This window comes from Ursus maritimus, unplaced genomic scaffold (assembly GCF_017311325.1).
Source record: "Ursus maritimus isolate PB19 unplaced genomic scaffold, ASM1731132v1 scaffold_6, whole genome shotgun sequence".
NCBI classification, from domain to species: Eukaryota; Metazoa; Chordata; class Mammalia; order Carnivora; family Ursidae; genus Ursus; species Ursus maritimus.
This window is the reverse complement of record NW_024426774.1, coordinates 18,957,257-18,971,700: the sequence shown is the minus strand read 5'-3', so window position 1 is coordinate 18,971,700 and position 14,444 is coordinate 18,957,257. Positions and strand designations below refer to the sequence as shown.

The following is a 14,444-nucleotide window of genomic DNA, read 5'->3' as shown; positions in this document are numbered from 1 at the left end:
GAGATCATGACCTGAGCTGAAATCAAGAGTTGGATGCTAAACTGACTGAGCCATCCAGGCATCCCTAAAAGGCCTTTAAATATTTTCAACCATTGTCTGGGTTGTAGTTACATGACATGGAGACAGTTTAATTCTTTTGGGTCTTGTACCTTAAGAGACAAGAGCAAAGTTTAGGGCTCATTTTGCCTGCTACTGAGACATTTTACTTGACACCCCATGAATCACAAGGTTTTCTATTCTGGCTGGTGGGAAGAGAAGTTGGCTCTGTGCGAATTTTGCAGATTGTTCCCTATAATCTTTCCACGTGGTTTTCCCTGGCCTTGTTTTGTGCGTGTGCACACGCACACACATAATACCTGAGTGGGACCCTGTGCACATCCCTGTGTGGCTCTCTCTCTTCTCTGATCCTGTTCCCTGAGACCTCGAGTTGCCTTGGTTTTCCTGGACTCCCAGCTTCATGGGCTCAACTCAGGGAAACCACTGGCTCCTTTTGGACTCCTTCTCATGCAGCATGGTCTGGATAATTTCGAAAACTATAGTTCAATGTACTTTGATTTTTTTGTTTGTTTTGGAGGGGAGAATAAATCTGGTTCCTTGGCCAAAGTGGAAGTCCTAACAGTTTAAAAGAGTAAAAATGGATTTCTTTTTTATGATTTCTGTTATGCTAGCACTTTGTATTTTATCTTTTTTTTCCTGACAAAATACATTTCATAAATACTTTTGAGGTACAGAAAGTTATAAAGGTGCAGAAAAGAAGAATGTCATGATTTGATTACCCATAATTTAGTATAATTCCTTCAAATCTTCTTTTCTAAAATCTTATGCGATTTTGTGACCTGCTTCTTTCCCTTATGATTATATTATAAGCATGCTTCTATGTCCTTAATGTCTCTCTGTAAATATAATTGCATATTCGATGTTTTGCCATTGTTATCATGACTTTTCTCCTTTTTCTTTGGTTAATATGGCCAGAGATGTAGTTAATTTATTCACTTTTGTTTTTTTGTAGGCTACAATTTAAAAAAATATTTTAAATTTTCTGTGAAAGTTGAGCCAAGTGTAAACTTCCTATATCTTTTTCTTTCATTAAATGTTTAACTACCTTTTTCTCTTGGTAAAGATTATATAAATAAAGCTACATATTTTCTCTTTGTTGCTTCCTCCATCTATAATTTAATCCCTAATAATTTTGACTTAGAATATGTGGAGAAGTTAATTTTTTCATTAATGAAGGTGGGTTTTTCCCCCATCTTCTGCATTTATATGTTGACTATCTTTGCGTACACTCTAAATTTTAACTATTTTGGTTGTGATCTTTGAAAAAATACTTGTCTGTTCCTAATTCATTTTTAACCTTGTTAATGATGAAATAATTTTTTTCAGAAAAACATGTATGTACTATTCTGCAGAATCAAAGTTAAACAATAAATAAGAGATTGCAAGTATATCAGCATACTTTTGACATTTCTTTCTGGACTCATCTCACATTCTAACTGTTTTCCTTATCAGATGACCTAGTTTTAGTAGAAAGAACCAGCTTGTGAATAATGAATTGGAGGGGTAGTCAAGAGTTCTCGTTCGGGTTCTGCCACCACATTGGACCTTGGATTCCTCGGACCAGACAATCTAGTTCCTTCTAGTTTAAAATGTCTACAATTCTATCTTAGCCTAGACTATGCTAAGCCTCCCTGCTGGACCATAAATAGCATCGCAGCCATTTGGCAGCAGCAACCAGAACCGGGATTCATCCTTCCATTCATTTACTTCTCCAAAGATTCATTGAGCATCTACTCTCCCAGCCAGACCACTGTGCTAAGCAATTGAGAAACTAAAAAGGTCACACTTTGCTCAGTCAAGAAACTTACTGTTTAAAAAGTAATGCAGCTAGGTGAACAAGTGTCTGTAAGACAGGGTGGTGAGTGCTTATGACTGGGAGTGGTCAGGGAAGGCTTCCCAGAGAACACACTTCTGAGAGGAGGCAGGAACAGGAATGAGGCAGGTGAATGAAGGATATTGGTTTGAGACAGCGGATACAGGATTACAAGGCCTAGTAAGAAAAGACAGCAAGGTATGTACTCTTTCTTAGATCTTGAACAGTTTGTTACAGCTGGAACACTGAGATACGGAGACAAGGGAAAGTGGAATTGAGAAGTCTAACTTTGGACAAGTTGAGTTTGGGGTGCCAGTGGAGAGAAAATTCAAGTATGTCTGCCATCAGGCAGCTGTACACAAGAGCTGGGAGATCTAGCATGAAGAGGTCACTGAAGCCACAGGAGTAGATGAGATCACTTAGGAGGAATGGGTGGAGTAGTATGTTTACTGTAGTTCACAGAAGAGGGAGCTATGGATTGGCTTCAAGGAATTCATGAAGTCGGTACAAAATTTTGAAAATTTCCATCATATTTCCTTTAAATATCACCTTAGTATAAAATAAATTTTATTTATTTATTTTAAAAATACAGTTTTGGTTTTTTTGTTTTGTTTTGTTTTTAAAGATTTTTTAAAGATTATTTGAGAGAGAGCATGAGCATGAGCGGGGGTAGTGGGGGGAAGAGGCAGAGGGAGAAGCAGACCCCCCACTGAGCTGGGAGCCCAATGCGGGGCCTAATCCCAGGACCCTGAAATCACGACCAGAGCCAAAAGTAGATGCTTAACTGACTGAGCCACCCAGGGGCCCCTAAAATAAATTTTAAATGTGTAATTCTGTTCTTGTGCACTCATCATTATGGCCTGATAGTCTAGAAAAATTTTTGGTTTTCAGAAATAAAAGAAGGCATACTCTGCCATTACTACTACTTTCACTTATTTTGGGCTTCTACTAAGCTAAAAGATGCCAAAGCAAAGGACTAAAGCTAAGTTAAAATGAATTCAACCTTTGGTTTTACTAACATCAATTAACACAACAAGCTTTTTCTACAAAGGACCAGATAGGAAATATTTTTGGTTTTGCAGGCCATAAGGTTTCTAGCACAATTCAACTCTGCATATGAAGCCAGCCACAGATGACATACATAAACTAATGAGGATGACTGTGTTACAATTAAACTTTATTTACAAAAACACGTGGTGGCTGCCCCCCTCCCCATCTCCGAAAGACGTCCTCATTTGCAAAGGTTGAAACTTTTCCAGAACTTGAATTTGTACTCACACAAAACCTGGTCTTGAAGCTTTCTACCTGGTTGTTGATAATGTTGAAATGAGTTTATAACTTAGAGCAATGGAAAAAATTTAAAAACACTGCCTCTGGGACGCCTGGGTGGCACAGCGGTTAGGCGTCTGCCTTCGGCTTAGGGCGTGATCCCGGCGTTGTGGGATCAAGCCCCACATCAGGCTCCTCCGCTATGAGCCTGCTTCTTCCTCTCCCACTCCCCCTGCTTGTGTTCCCTCTCTCGCTGGCTGTCTCTGTCTCTGTCAAATAAATAAATAAAATCTTTAAAAAAAAATAAAATAAAAATAAAAACACTGCCTCTTTAAATGTTCTTCCGCTCTCCAGAAAACCTGACAACTTCCCCCTTATTATTTTGAAGTAGTCCATGGAAGAACTGCAAGCTCTGTCATTTCATTTCAGTTTGCAACTGGATGAAACAACCACTCTCTTTACTGCACCCAGCTTCTGGGTTTTGTTTGTAGTAGGAATGCTGACTTCATCAATGATGAATTCTCATTTTGTGAAAAGCATTTTCTGTCAATCTGAAGTTGGGCTAGGAGAAAAATCCAGGTACCAGATAGAGCACTTACGATGGGTAGCAACACATCTAGTTATGTCGCCTAGAGAAGTAATCTCCACCCACTCATGATCTCAGTCACTGTGCGTACATGGACACGGCAACAGATCAAAGACTAGACCCCTAACTCCAAAAGAAATCTTGTTAACTTCATTGGAAATGGGGTTCTGAAGCGCTGCCTTTCTAGGTGGCTGTGTCAAGAAATGGGAGCAGGATAGGAAATTCTTTCTTGGCTTTTCAGAGAAGAGGTGTTGAAGAGCATGAATGAAAATGGACAGAAGTACTATTTTTATTTATTTATTTAAGAGAAGAGAATCCTTGGGGAATTTACTAATGTTTGGCTTACTCATAAGCTATTTCTTTTTGCCGATGAATGAGACAAATCTTTTGATTTAAGGCTCTATCATCAATATTCTGAATGCTATTAAGATTCTATTTGCTGTCTGGGCTAAGTTGCCATTTTGGAAGAGGAATGGAGAACCAGGTCACTAAACAGGTCTTCTAATGTTGGAAGAAGTACTTCTGCAGGCTAGAATAAAGTGAAAAAGCCTTGTCAAGTTCTCTGCATACAGAAGTCGTAAGACACATGAAAGTGGCCTTCAAAAGGTTCAGAAAATATTATAATTAAAATATAGATTTATAATCCTTTTCTTGCCCATACAGATAGTGTCAGCGATATAAACCAGCCAAAGATGACTTCATTGTCTTGAGGACAAAGGAACTGATGTGACATAATTTTGAGTAAAAGGTCTTAGAGAATTCTGGTGCTGTCTGACACAAGTCTCCTAGATAACTTAATTTAATAGTCAAAGGATTTTAGCACTTGTTGCCCCCAGAATGAAAGTCTAAATTGATTTGGCTGTCAAAGTTGATAAGCGTATTGCTATGTAAAAAAAATCTCTATGTAACCTCAACATTTTATTCAAGTCAAATAGCAGTCTTCTCATGGAAATTCATTTTTAGGCAGACTTATAATTTACTTTTTCTTTCATTTATACAATGAAGGGATTTATTTCAATTTTTTCCCTAGGAATATGCCATTAATTTTGCACTGAAGTTTGATTAAACATCATGGATTAATCAAATGTGTTTTATTGCCACTACCCATTAGAATCTGAAAGTGATAGAAGTAAAATTTAAAAGGACATCATCACCTAGGACAAAGAGAATGGAAGAGAGACAATGCAAACAAAAGATTAAAAAGGAAAACCCAGGGAAGAATTTTCAAACTTCAGCAGCTAAGAATGCTGACACCAATGAGAAGTCTGAGATGCTTTGTAAAGATGGGCTATCCCTATATAAACTATCAAAAACAAAGTCTCCAACATAATGAAAACACTATATGCACATTTTGAGTTAATGTACTTCAACCCATTGTCTGAAGTGGACTTTCATAAGATTCTTACAGGGATCCATGACAGAAAGTAAGAAAGTAAGAGAATGCTACCTGCAGACAAAATGCTAAAAATTACAGAATCAGACAGGTCCTTCTGGATCCTCTGATTAATCATCTTAGCTATCAGTGAGTGATAAGCCTCCATTTAACCACTAGAGGCAAGAGATGAGTCTGGAGCCTGGATCTCCTGACTCCCATGTCAGCGTCTTTCCTCCTCGGCACACTGCCCCACCGTTGCTGCACTGAAACACCGGAGCCTGTATGTTTACTTATGAAGTAGCGTAGAGGTGTAATCCTCATACCTGATCCTGGATACTGGAAGACATTCTGCTGCATCTGAGGATTGATTCCAGTGCCAAACTGTCCTCCCATGTTTCCTGTCATGCCTCTGTTTACCATGCTGTTGCGGTTGGCCAAGGTTGACTCAGGATTTGCTGCCAGTTGTGAAAACGGGCTGGTTGAAGCAGGTGGGGTTCCTGGATTTGTACCATAGTTTGGTGGGTAGGGAAATTGCTGCGGAGCACCCTGAGGAAGACGGGGGTTCCCCATTTGAACTGGCAGTCCAGATGAGGGAGGGAGGTTGTTCCCAAAGCTTTGTTGCCTCATGAGCATGGCTCTTTGCTGCTGTATTAGCTGCCTCTGTCGGTGCTGTTGGCTGTACAACTCCCGCTGACGCTGTGCCAACATTTGGGCGTTCAAGGGTGGCTGCAAAGGAGAAAACAAATCCTCACTTATTAATATTGTTATCATCACCACCTACTTTGGAAAGCTTACAGGATAAAGCCTAGTAGCTTGGGGCAACAAAATATGTAGCCATTATCACTATGACTTCGAACTTATCTGACGTTAGGTTGTCAGGAGACTTTTTTTTCTTTTTCATTTCCCCCAAATTTACTGTGTTTCTTAGTTCCCCTCTTTTCTCACTGAGATCATTTATTTCACACTTTACTTAAATGAATAAAATGTGATTATAACTGATTTTAATTTTCTTCATTATACTTTCCTGTATTTTCCAAATTATTTATAATGAACATGCATTATCTTTACAATTGGAAAAACCTACAAATACCATTTAACAAGGAAGAATCAGAAATCCAGGATCCAATGCCAAATTGTTACTTAAAAAGAAAATAATTAGAAATAAAATAATAAACAGAAATAAATGGAACCAGCTATTTTTTTTAAAAAAAGATTTATTTATTTTAGAGAGAAACCATGAGCAAGGGAAGGGAGAGAGGGAGTAAGAGGGAGAGAAGGAGACTCCCTGCTAAGCGCAGGGCCAGATACAGGGTTCGATCCCACAACCCTGAGATCATGACCTGAGTCAGAGGCTTAACCAACTGAGCTACCCAAGGGCCCCAGAACCAGCTATTTCATAACATTGTTGCAGTAAAGACTACTCCAGGCATTAGGGTATGTGTTTTAATAGCTATAATACTAGGAATGACAAAAGCAACAGTAAAATTAGGTTAAAATCACTTTTTGGTCTAACTTGTAAAGCAACATGGCATGTCATTAAGCCTTCCTCAGAAAATTTCAATTCAGATTGAGGATCTGATCGAAGCATATAGGTCCTCTAAAATTAAACTTGCCAACTAGATATAGTCCAATCTAGAAGAAACTGTGACATATGACTTTCTAACGTGAATTCCAAAAGTGGGGTCTTGTTTCCTTATAACCTAATTACCCTTGCATGAGCTAATCACTGAGATTTTTAAGACAGGGAAACCCAAGTATGGATCCATGAAGATGCCAGTATCTGCTGCTTAACAGTAGTTTCGTTTCTTTTCTTTTCTCTTTTCTTTAGAGAGAGAGCAAGCGGGGGGGGGGGTGGGAGCAAGAGAGAGGGAGAGAGAACCCCAAGCAGACTCTGCGTGCTGACTATGGAGCCGACAGGTGGCTCGATCCCAAGACCCTGAGATCATGACCTGAGCTGAAACCAAGAGCTGGATGCGTAACTGACTGAGCCACCCAGGCACCACATTAAAGGTAGTTTCTGTCAATATTTATCCTTTTGGTTACGGTTGGCTTCCTGTATTTGCCCCAAATCCATCTAGGTACACTTTATGGAGTTTAAAGAAAAGTTTTGTGTGAGTCCCGTCTAAAATTCCTCATCTCTCAAAATTTTGTGTCATCTTGGTTAAGAAAACATAAAAAAGTGGTTGAAGCAAAAATACTAAAGTATGTGTGGAAGTTAAGTAGGGAGTGAGTACTAGACAAGACTTGGAAGGCTACCCAGTTCTTATGTTTAAAGTTCCAATGGCCCTGGGTTCATGTACAAGGATTGTTAAAGATAAATAAAAAACAGAAAATGCTGATGCTCAGACTGAGCAGAGAACACAAGTTAGTTAAGATAACTCAGCAATGTGACTGGGCTTTGATCAGGTTTCAGGTACCATTCACACAGTTTCTTATCTAGGTGTCTTATTACTGGTCCTATTCAGGATAGCAATAGAGTGGTCTACAGATTCATCTGGTATCTAATAGCAATGACAACACCTATAAAACCAAACAAAGGACTCTTGGCTTTAGATCAAATATCAGTAAGGGGTATCACAAGTTGATTATAAATTCGTTCTAGAAGAAGCCTGCACTACTACCTTAAAAGATCAATTCACAGGCCATTTCGGACACTCAAGTCAACACTTAAAGAAACACAGCTTGGGTTAGAGAGGTACTAACAATGTCTGGTTTCTCACATTACCTGAGGTGTAATTTGCTGCTGCATGCCTGATCTCATATTGATGCCAACGGGAGCGTTTGCTGCAAACTGGTTCAAGATGGCTTGCCGATTTTGGTGGATCAACTAGAGAAAAATGGAACGATGAGATATATTTCTATATACAAACATATACTTTGGCCCTTATAGAGTGACACAAACTTTTTATTGGTTACTAACAAGTTTTAGTATTACAGGTTTAGTAAGATTTTTTCCCATGTTTATCTGTCAAACGGCTGGCAATTCCTAACATTTATCAAATATTTCCTGCCTACAGAACATCAAATAGGGCAGAGCATTTAAAAGCAGAATCCATACTCATGTGCATATATATATGCACACAGGTATATACACATATACATACATATATCGTACTTTCGTTTTTTATTTTTTTAAGTAGGCTCCACACCCATCATGAGCTGTGGGGCTTCAACCCACGACCCTGAGATTAAGACCTGAGCTGTGATCAAGAGTTGGATGCTTAATCGACTGAGCCACCCAGGCACCCCCATATAGCATACTTTTAAAATCATGCTAATGTTTAGTTATTTCAGATACGTACAATAATGGAAAGAAAAGAACCATCAGCCCTACATCTTAAACTACTGTGAGTATAAAATTAGGTATATAATAGGGCACATTCTACAAAGGTCTGAAAGATTAATGGAAAAGTTGAGGTATTTCTCACTTAGAGGCTGTCGGATGGGTACATATTTGGGGAAATCCAACGTGATTTCATTTGCTGGGGAGAATTATGTAAGAAACAAATGGTTTGAGAAAATAGACTATTTATTTAACTAGAAGAAGTAATTACTTTAGACCAGCATTTCCCAAATTGGTGTTCTAAAGAACACTGTTCTGCAGGATATTAATAGATGTGCCAGGAAAATAGCATGCTGTGCTGTATTAAGTATTGGAAATGATGGGTTACACAAGGTGAAACAGATTTCTTTACTGCAGTAATTCTATGAGCCTTTAATTGGCCAAAGCACACTGTGGATCTTCAAGAAGGGGATATACCATGCAATTTGTTTTCACAAACCTTTTTTTCCCTGACATATAGCCATTAACATTTATCTCCTAGAATAATTTTGTATGGAACACTAGTTTGGAAGATGCTGTCTATATCAGGCTTAGGATTCCAGGTCATAGGCATGCCTTAACCTCATTAGGAAAACAAGCATCCTGGGAAGTGATATTTCCTGGTAAACAATCTATAACGTAAAGAATTTCTTGCTCAGTCATTTGATGTGAATAAACTGTTCGAGAAATAATAACAATATCAATACTATTGTGTTTATATGGTACTTTATAACATAAACGACAAATATACTAACACATCCATATATTTTAATATATTTTATATTTTAATACATTAAAATATTTTAATATATGAGATGCGAACTAGAAAGACCATGAAAGTTTTATAAGAGAATCCAAACTGCTATAACAGTGATTAAATTTCCCATCTCCCAACAGCTCAATTCTTAATTCTGGTTTCATTAATTTTAGATCAGAAATTAGATCAGAAAACAAACTGTTTTTTTGGGGAAAAGCTCATTTTAATATAAATGTAAAAAACTAAAACTTTCAGGTATTTGTGGAATAGGATAAAACATTCAGAATTGCTTAAAAAATAAAGATATAAAAATTATGGTTTTAAAAGTCAAAGGGACTCTTGAAGCAGCTGGGTGGCTCAGCTGGTTAAGGGTCTGCCTTCAGCTCAGGTCCTGATCCCAGGGTCCTGGGATCGAGCCCCCTGTTGAGGCTCCCTGCCCAGCGGAGAGCCTGCTTCTTCCTCTCTCTCTCTGCCCCTCCCCCTGCTCATGCTCACGCTCTCTCTCTCAAATAAATAAAATCTTCAAAAAAAAAAGATAAAAGTCCAAAGGACTCAAGTACAAAGATCTACGTAATTCTTAGATTCTATAGACCACAGACATAAGTTTAAATAAACCATTAATTTTACAAAGATTTATAAAAAAATTAAGTGTATGCAAGATAATACACAGAGTTGAAGGCTACAGAGGTGAGCATATCTCTGTCCTCCGGACTTCTCTATTGAGTGGCAGAAGCCAACACAAAAGGGCACCACCTACAAGTGCTATCTATACTTGCATATCCAGAGATATCTACGAGGCACTTAGCCTAGAGCAGGAAGGCAGGGACCAAGAGCATGAGTGCGCTCAATGGGACCTTGAAAGATGAGAATGCCAGGTGGCAAGAAGGATGGTAGAGTTAACTTAAAACAGAAAGTACAGCAAGTCTAGAAACAGAAGACAAGGCAATGAGGATAGGGGAAAATACATTAATCTTAGCGATGAGGAGAAGTAACATTGCCAGGGGAGTGGGAGTTGGGTTTCCAAACTTACAGCTTTATATATTCTTTGAATTGTGAGATAATGTGAGAATGAACTGGGTGGGGATGGAGGAAAGATGCTTGAGAAGTAGTAAAAATGAGAAAATAACTTTAGGAAATAAATCGCAATCTGAGAAAATAAATAGGTTATTTTTAGAAGTAGAAGAAATTATTCTAAATTACTTTGTTAAAGAAAAATTTATCTATTTCTGCCCTTGAAATAATTCTTTCCATTTCCTCCTCCCCTCTCTCTGTGTACAACCTGACTAATGCTGTATACAGCTGTCTCACTCTGACCTGCCTCTTCTCTCTGATTACTAAAATGCTACTCATTATCTAGCAAGCAGGCCAAGTTCTATTCTTCTTAGGAAGTCTTCCCAAAAGGATCACCATATCCTTTAATGCCTTGGAAATCTTGACTTTTGGTCGGTGGGAGGAGAGAGGTCTGGAGTCCTCAGAGCTGGGGACATAAATTCAAAAGTCTATGAAGGCCAGGTCAAGAGGTTTGTATTATAAAAAGAAATGTGGGGCTTCTGGCCAATGGAACAGTACAAATCCAGCCTACACATATAAAGCACATACACACACACCCTCAGAGGTCAGGCTGCCTGACATTCTGTCTGAATGGATTTTTTTTTCAATGCCTTATCAAGAAGTCCTTCCATAGGAAACCTAAGATGATTATCTAGCCTAGAGGTTCTCAACCAGGGATGATTCTGCCCCACAAGAGAAATTTAACAATGTCTGAAGACACTTTTGGCTGTACAGCTTGGGGAAAGGTTGCTACTGGCATCTAATGGGTGTAGGTCAGGGATGCCGTTAAACATTCTTAAATGAACAGGAAAGCCCCCTATAACTAAAATTATTTGTCCCAAAATGTCAATAGTGCGAAGACTGAAAACCCTGATTTAGCCACCATGTAAATTCTTGACAAGGAATTCTTTTATTTATTTTTTAAGATTTTATTTATTTATTAGATAGAGCGAGCCCATGTGCGCAGAGGGAGAGGGTGAGAGAATCTGAAGCAGACTTCATGCTGAGTGCAGAGCCCCACGTGGGGCCTGATCCCATGACCTGAGCCAAAACCAACCGAGCCACCCAGGAGCCCCAACAAGGGGTTTCTTTTAAAGAAGCTATTCTTCTATCAGGCAGTTTTCATTGCCAGAATTCTAGANNNATATATAGTCAATAGTGGTTCTTTTACCAGGTCCATACATTTCTCCGTTACTCTAACACATAACACATGTGAACTCGACTTGTTTTAAGATGGCTAATATATCACATTTCTTTATGTGTCTCAAATGTTACTCCCTTTTCATAGTATTTTCTTGAGAGTATGAAGACCCTGGCTGAAGAAGAATACAAAACTAGAACAGAATAATTACACCTTTTATGAGCCAATCTTACATAACTTTCTACAAGCAGCAGTACTACCCATTTTTGCTGTTGTCCTTTTCTCAAAATAGAACTTTAGGAATTCTTTATTTGTATCATGTATTTATTTCTTGAGTCTTTGCTTATTTGACATGTGAGCAGACATTACACCTAAAGGCTTCATTACAACTTTGTATTTCTTCTTAATCACCAGCTCCCTCCTTCATTTTTGCTGTTCTTTAAAAGTTTCAACCAATGAATCTCTACTAGTTTCCTAGAGTGTTTCCCCCCCCCCCAACTGGGGATTATTCATAACTGTATAAATAAATTTAAAATCTTAGAATCTTTTTACTCCTTGTGTACCACATTCCAGTCAATAAGATATACTTATGGTCAAGAAATGTGCTTTTAAACTGATCTTAAAATCCATTAAAAAGAAACTATGATGTAGATCTGAGTTTGTACCTTTCTTTTTTCAAATCATCAGGCACTGTCCTAAATTCCGGCCTATGAGATGCTTTATATCTCCTGTGTTTGGCAAGAGGGAAGGAGGAATGAGAGGATATGACCAACAAGACACAGATGATATCAATCTAGCAAGGTAAGTATATTATGAACACCATGCTATGAATCTGATGTATTCTGGATACTAATCTTTTGTCAGTTATACAGGGTTGCAAATATTTTCCCTGAGTCTATGGCTTGTCTTTTAACCTTGTTTATGTTGTCTTTTATAAGTTTTAAATTTTAATGCAAACATCAACCTTTTCCCTTATGCCTTTTAAGGGCCACATAAATCTTCTCATAGTCACATTTAGATCATTAAAATATCTAGAATTTATTTTTGTGTATGGTATGAGATAAGGAATCTAATTTCATTTTTTCCTCTCAAGGACAGTCCAATGTACTAGCATTTATTATACAGGCCATCCTTTCTCCACTGATTGCCACCTCTGTCCGTCATTAAATCTTTCTATACATCTGGGTGTGTCTCCGGGTTCTCTATTATGTTCCAACTGGTAGAACTACCTATGCCTATGCCAGTTCCACATTGTTTTAATTTCTGAAGCTTGATTTTAAATCTTGGTATCTGACAGGGCAAGCTCATCTTCACGATTCTTTAAGATGGTATCCATGCTTCTAAAAGTTAGCATTTATTTGTTAGATTTCATGTTGAGATTTTGATTGGAATTCTACTGAATTTAATTAATTTCAGAACAACTGCCATCTTTATGATAGTCTTTCCATTCACTAATATCTTTACTTGGATCTTTTTTTGACTTTCAATTACAATTTATAATTTTCTAAGTCTTACAAATTATGAACATATTTTGAAATTATATTTTCTAATTGGTTGTTGCTTGAAAAGGATTGCTATTAAATTTTGTTTTTCCCCCCTAGAAACACTGCTGAACTCCTCTACTGATTCTAAGTTCCTTACAGATTCTCTTGGATTTTCTATATAAGCAGTTGCATTGTTTGCATAAGATTATTTTGTTTCTTTGTCATGTTTGCTTTTTGTATTTCAAAATCACTTAATTTTTAGTGTGCCAATGATATTCTTTTTTTTTCCTGCACTAATATAAACTTATTCACTTAAAATATACAACCCGTAGAAAGGGCAGATGTTCTACCTCAGCTCACCAATTTGATCCAACTATGAACTTACCTGTATAACTTTATATATTTAAACCTCAATTTCTTGATTTTTATCAGGTACTTTATTGCCAGCCCACAGCCATTTACCCTTCCCTTTTTCCTCAATGACAGCATAGGGTTTTTGTTCAGCTGATTATCCCAAATCACACGTCTCAAGGGGCAACCTACATACCCTAAGCCAATCCTTGCCCGCAGTTGGGTAAGGGTGTACATAGGACTCTGTTCTGGTTAGTCAGATGTGTGAAATTTAAAAAAAAATTTTTTTTGGTCCTTTTTTTTTTTTGGAGTGGTAGGGAGTAGAGAAGGAGAAGAACCTGGAAAAGATTTCTTGGCTTTTGAAAAAAGATGGGTAGGAAAGAGTCATCTTTTTCCTGTTAGTTTTGTTTACATGTAATATTTGTAACCCTGGGAGCCATTTTTCTAGCTGCCAATGATTATAGAGTAAAAAGATAGAAAGAACCTAAGTCCCTGATAACATTCTGGAGCCTCTGAGGTAACCACACCTTGACCTCTCTCTTTTGTATTATCTCATTATCTGAGTCAAAATGCTTTTTTAAAATGGTTTTACTACTTTGAATGGGTCTTTTTTTTCTTCTCTTGTTGCTGAAAGCATCTTAACTGAAATACTGACAGACATAAGCCTTGGCCAGACCTTTTCACAGAGGGCCCTTAAGTGGACAGACACAGAAGACTCCAAGCATTTGCAGAGTAAGAGCCACTGCGGACTGAGGGCCCGCTGTTAGAAGAATTTATGGTCCAGAAGCCGAACAGCAGGTCTGGCTGCTGAGGCTCGTTAGGTAGCAGAGTACTGGCTTACGTGCAGTGTAAACTGTTTTGTGTACTGACATATCTGGGGGCTTAAAATTTTGTGTTAGTGTGCACCAAATTTTGTATTTCTCTAACTTGATGGATATTTCACTCTGTTGGGCTACCAAGGTCACCAAACTTTGGACATGCTGCCATAATATTTACAGGCTACAGGGAGCCACATACACCTGTCTGCATCCTTATTACATGTGTACCCTTTGCATTGCTACTCTGCTTATCAGCTGCTTCAGGAGCAAATCAAAATAAAAGCAATGTTTTTTGGGGCGCCTGGGTGGATCAGTCATTAAGAGTCTGTCTTTGGCTCAGGGCGTGATCCCGGAGTCCCGGGACAGAGCCCCGCATCGGGCTCCTCCACTGGGAGCCTGCTTCTTCCTCTCCCACTCCCCT

General features: G+C 38.2%; 1 protein-coding gene across 5 annotated transcripts in view; it reads right to left on the bottom strand.

Moving 5' to 3' along the window:
• The window catches only part of NCOA1 (nuclear receptor coactivator 1), a 183,833-nt gene that overhangs the window by 18,314 nt on the left and 151,075 nt on the right, over positions 1-14,444 (bottom strand). For all 5 annotated transcript variants that reach the window (XM_008700370.2, XM_008700371.2, XM_008700373.2 and 2 more), the window contains 2 exons: positions 7,826-7,927; positions 5,424-5,826 (listed from right to left, as the gene is read on the bottom strand). In XM_008700370.2, the coding sequence (XP_008698592.2) occupies positions 5,424-5,826; positions 7,826-7,927 (505 nt within the window). The remainder of the gene's footprint in view (positions 1-5,423; positions 5,827-7,825; positions 7,928-14,444) is intronic.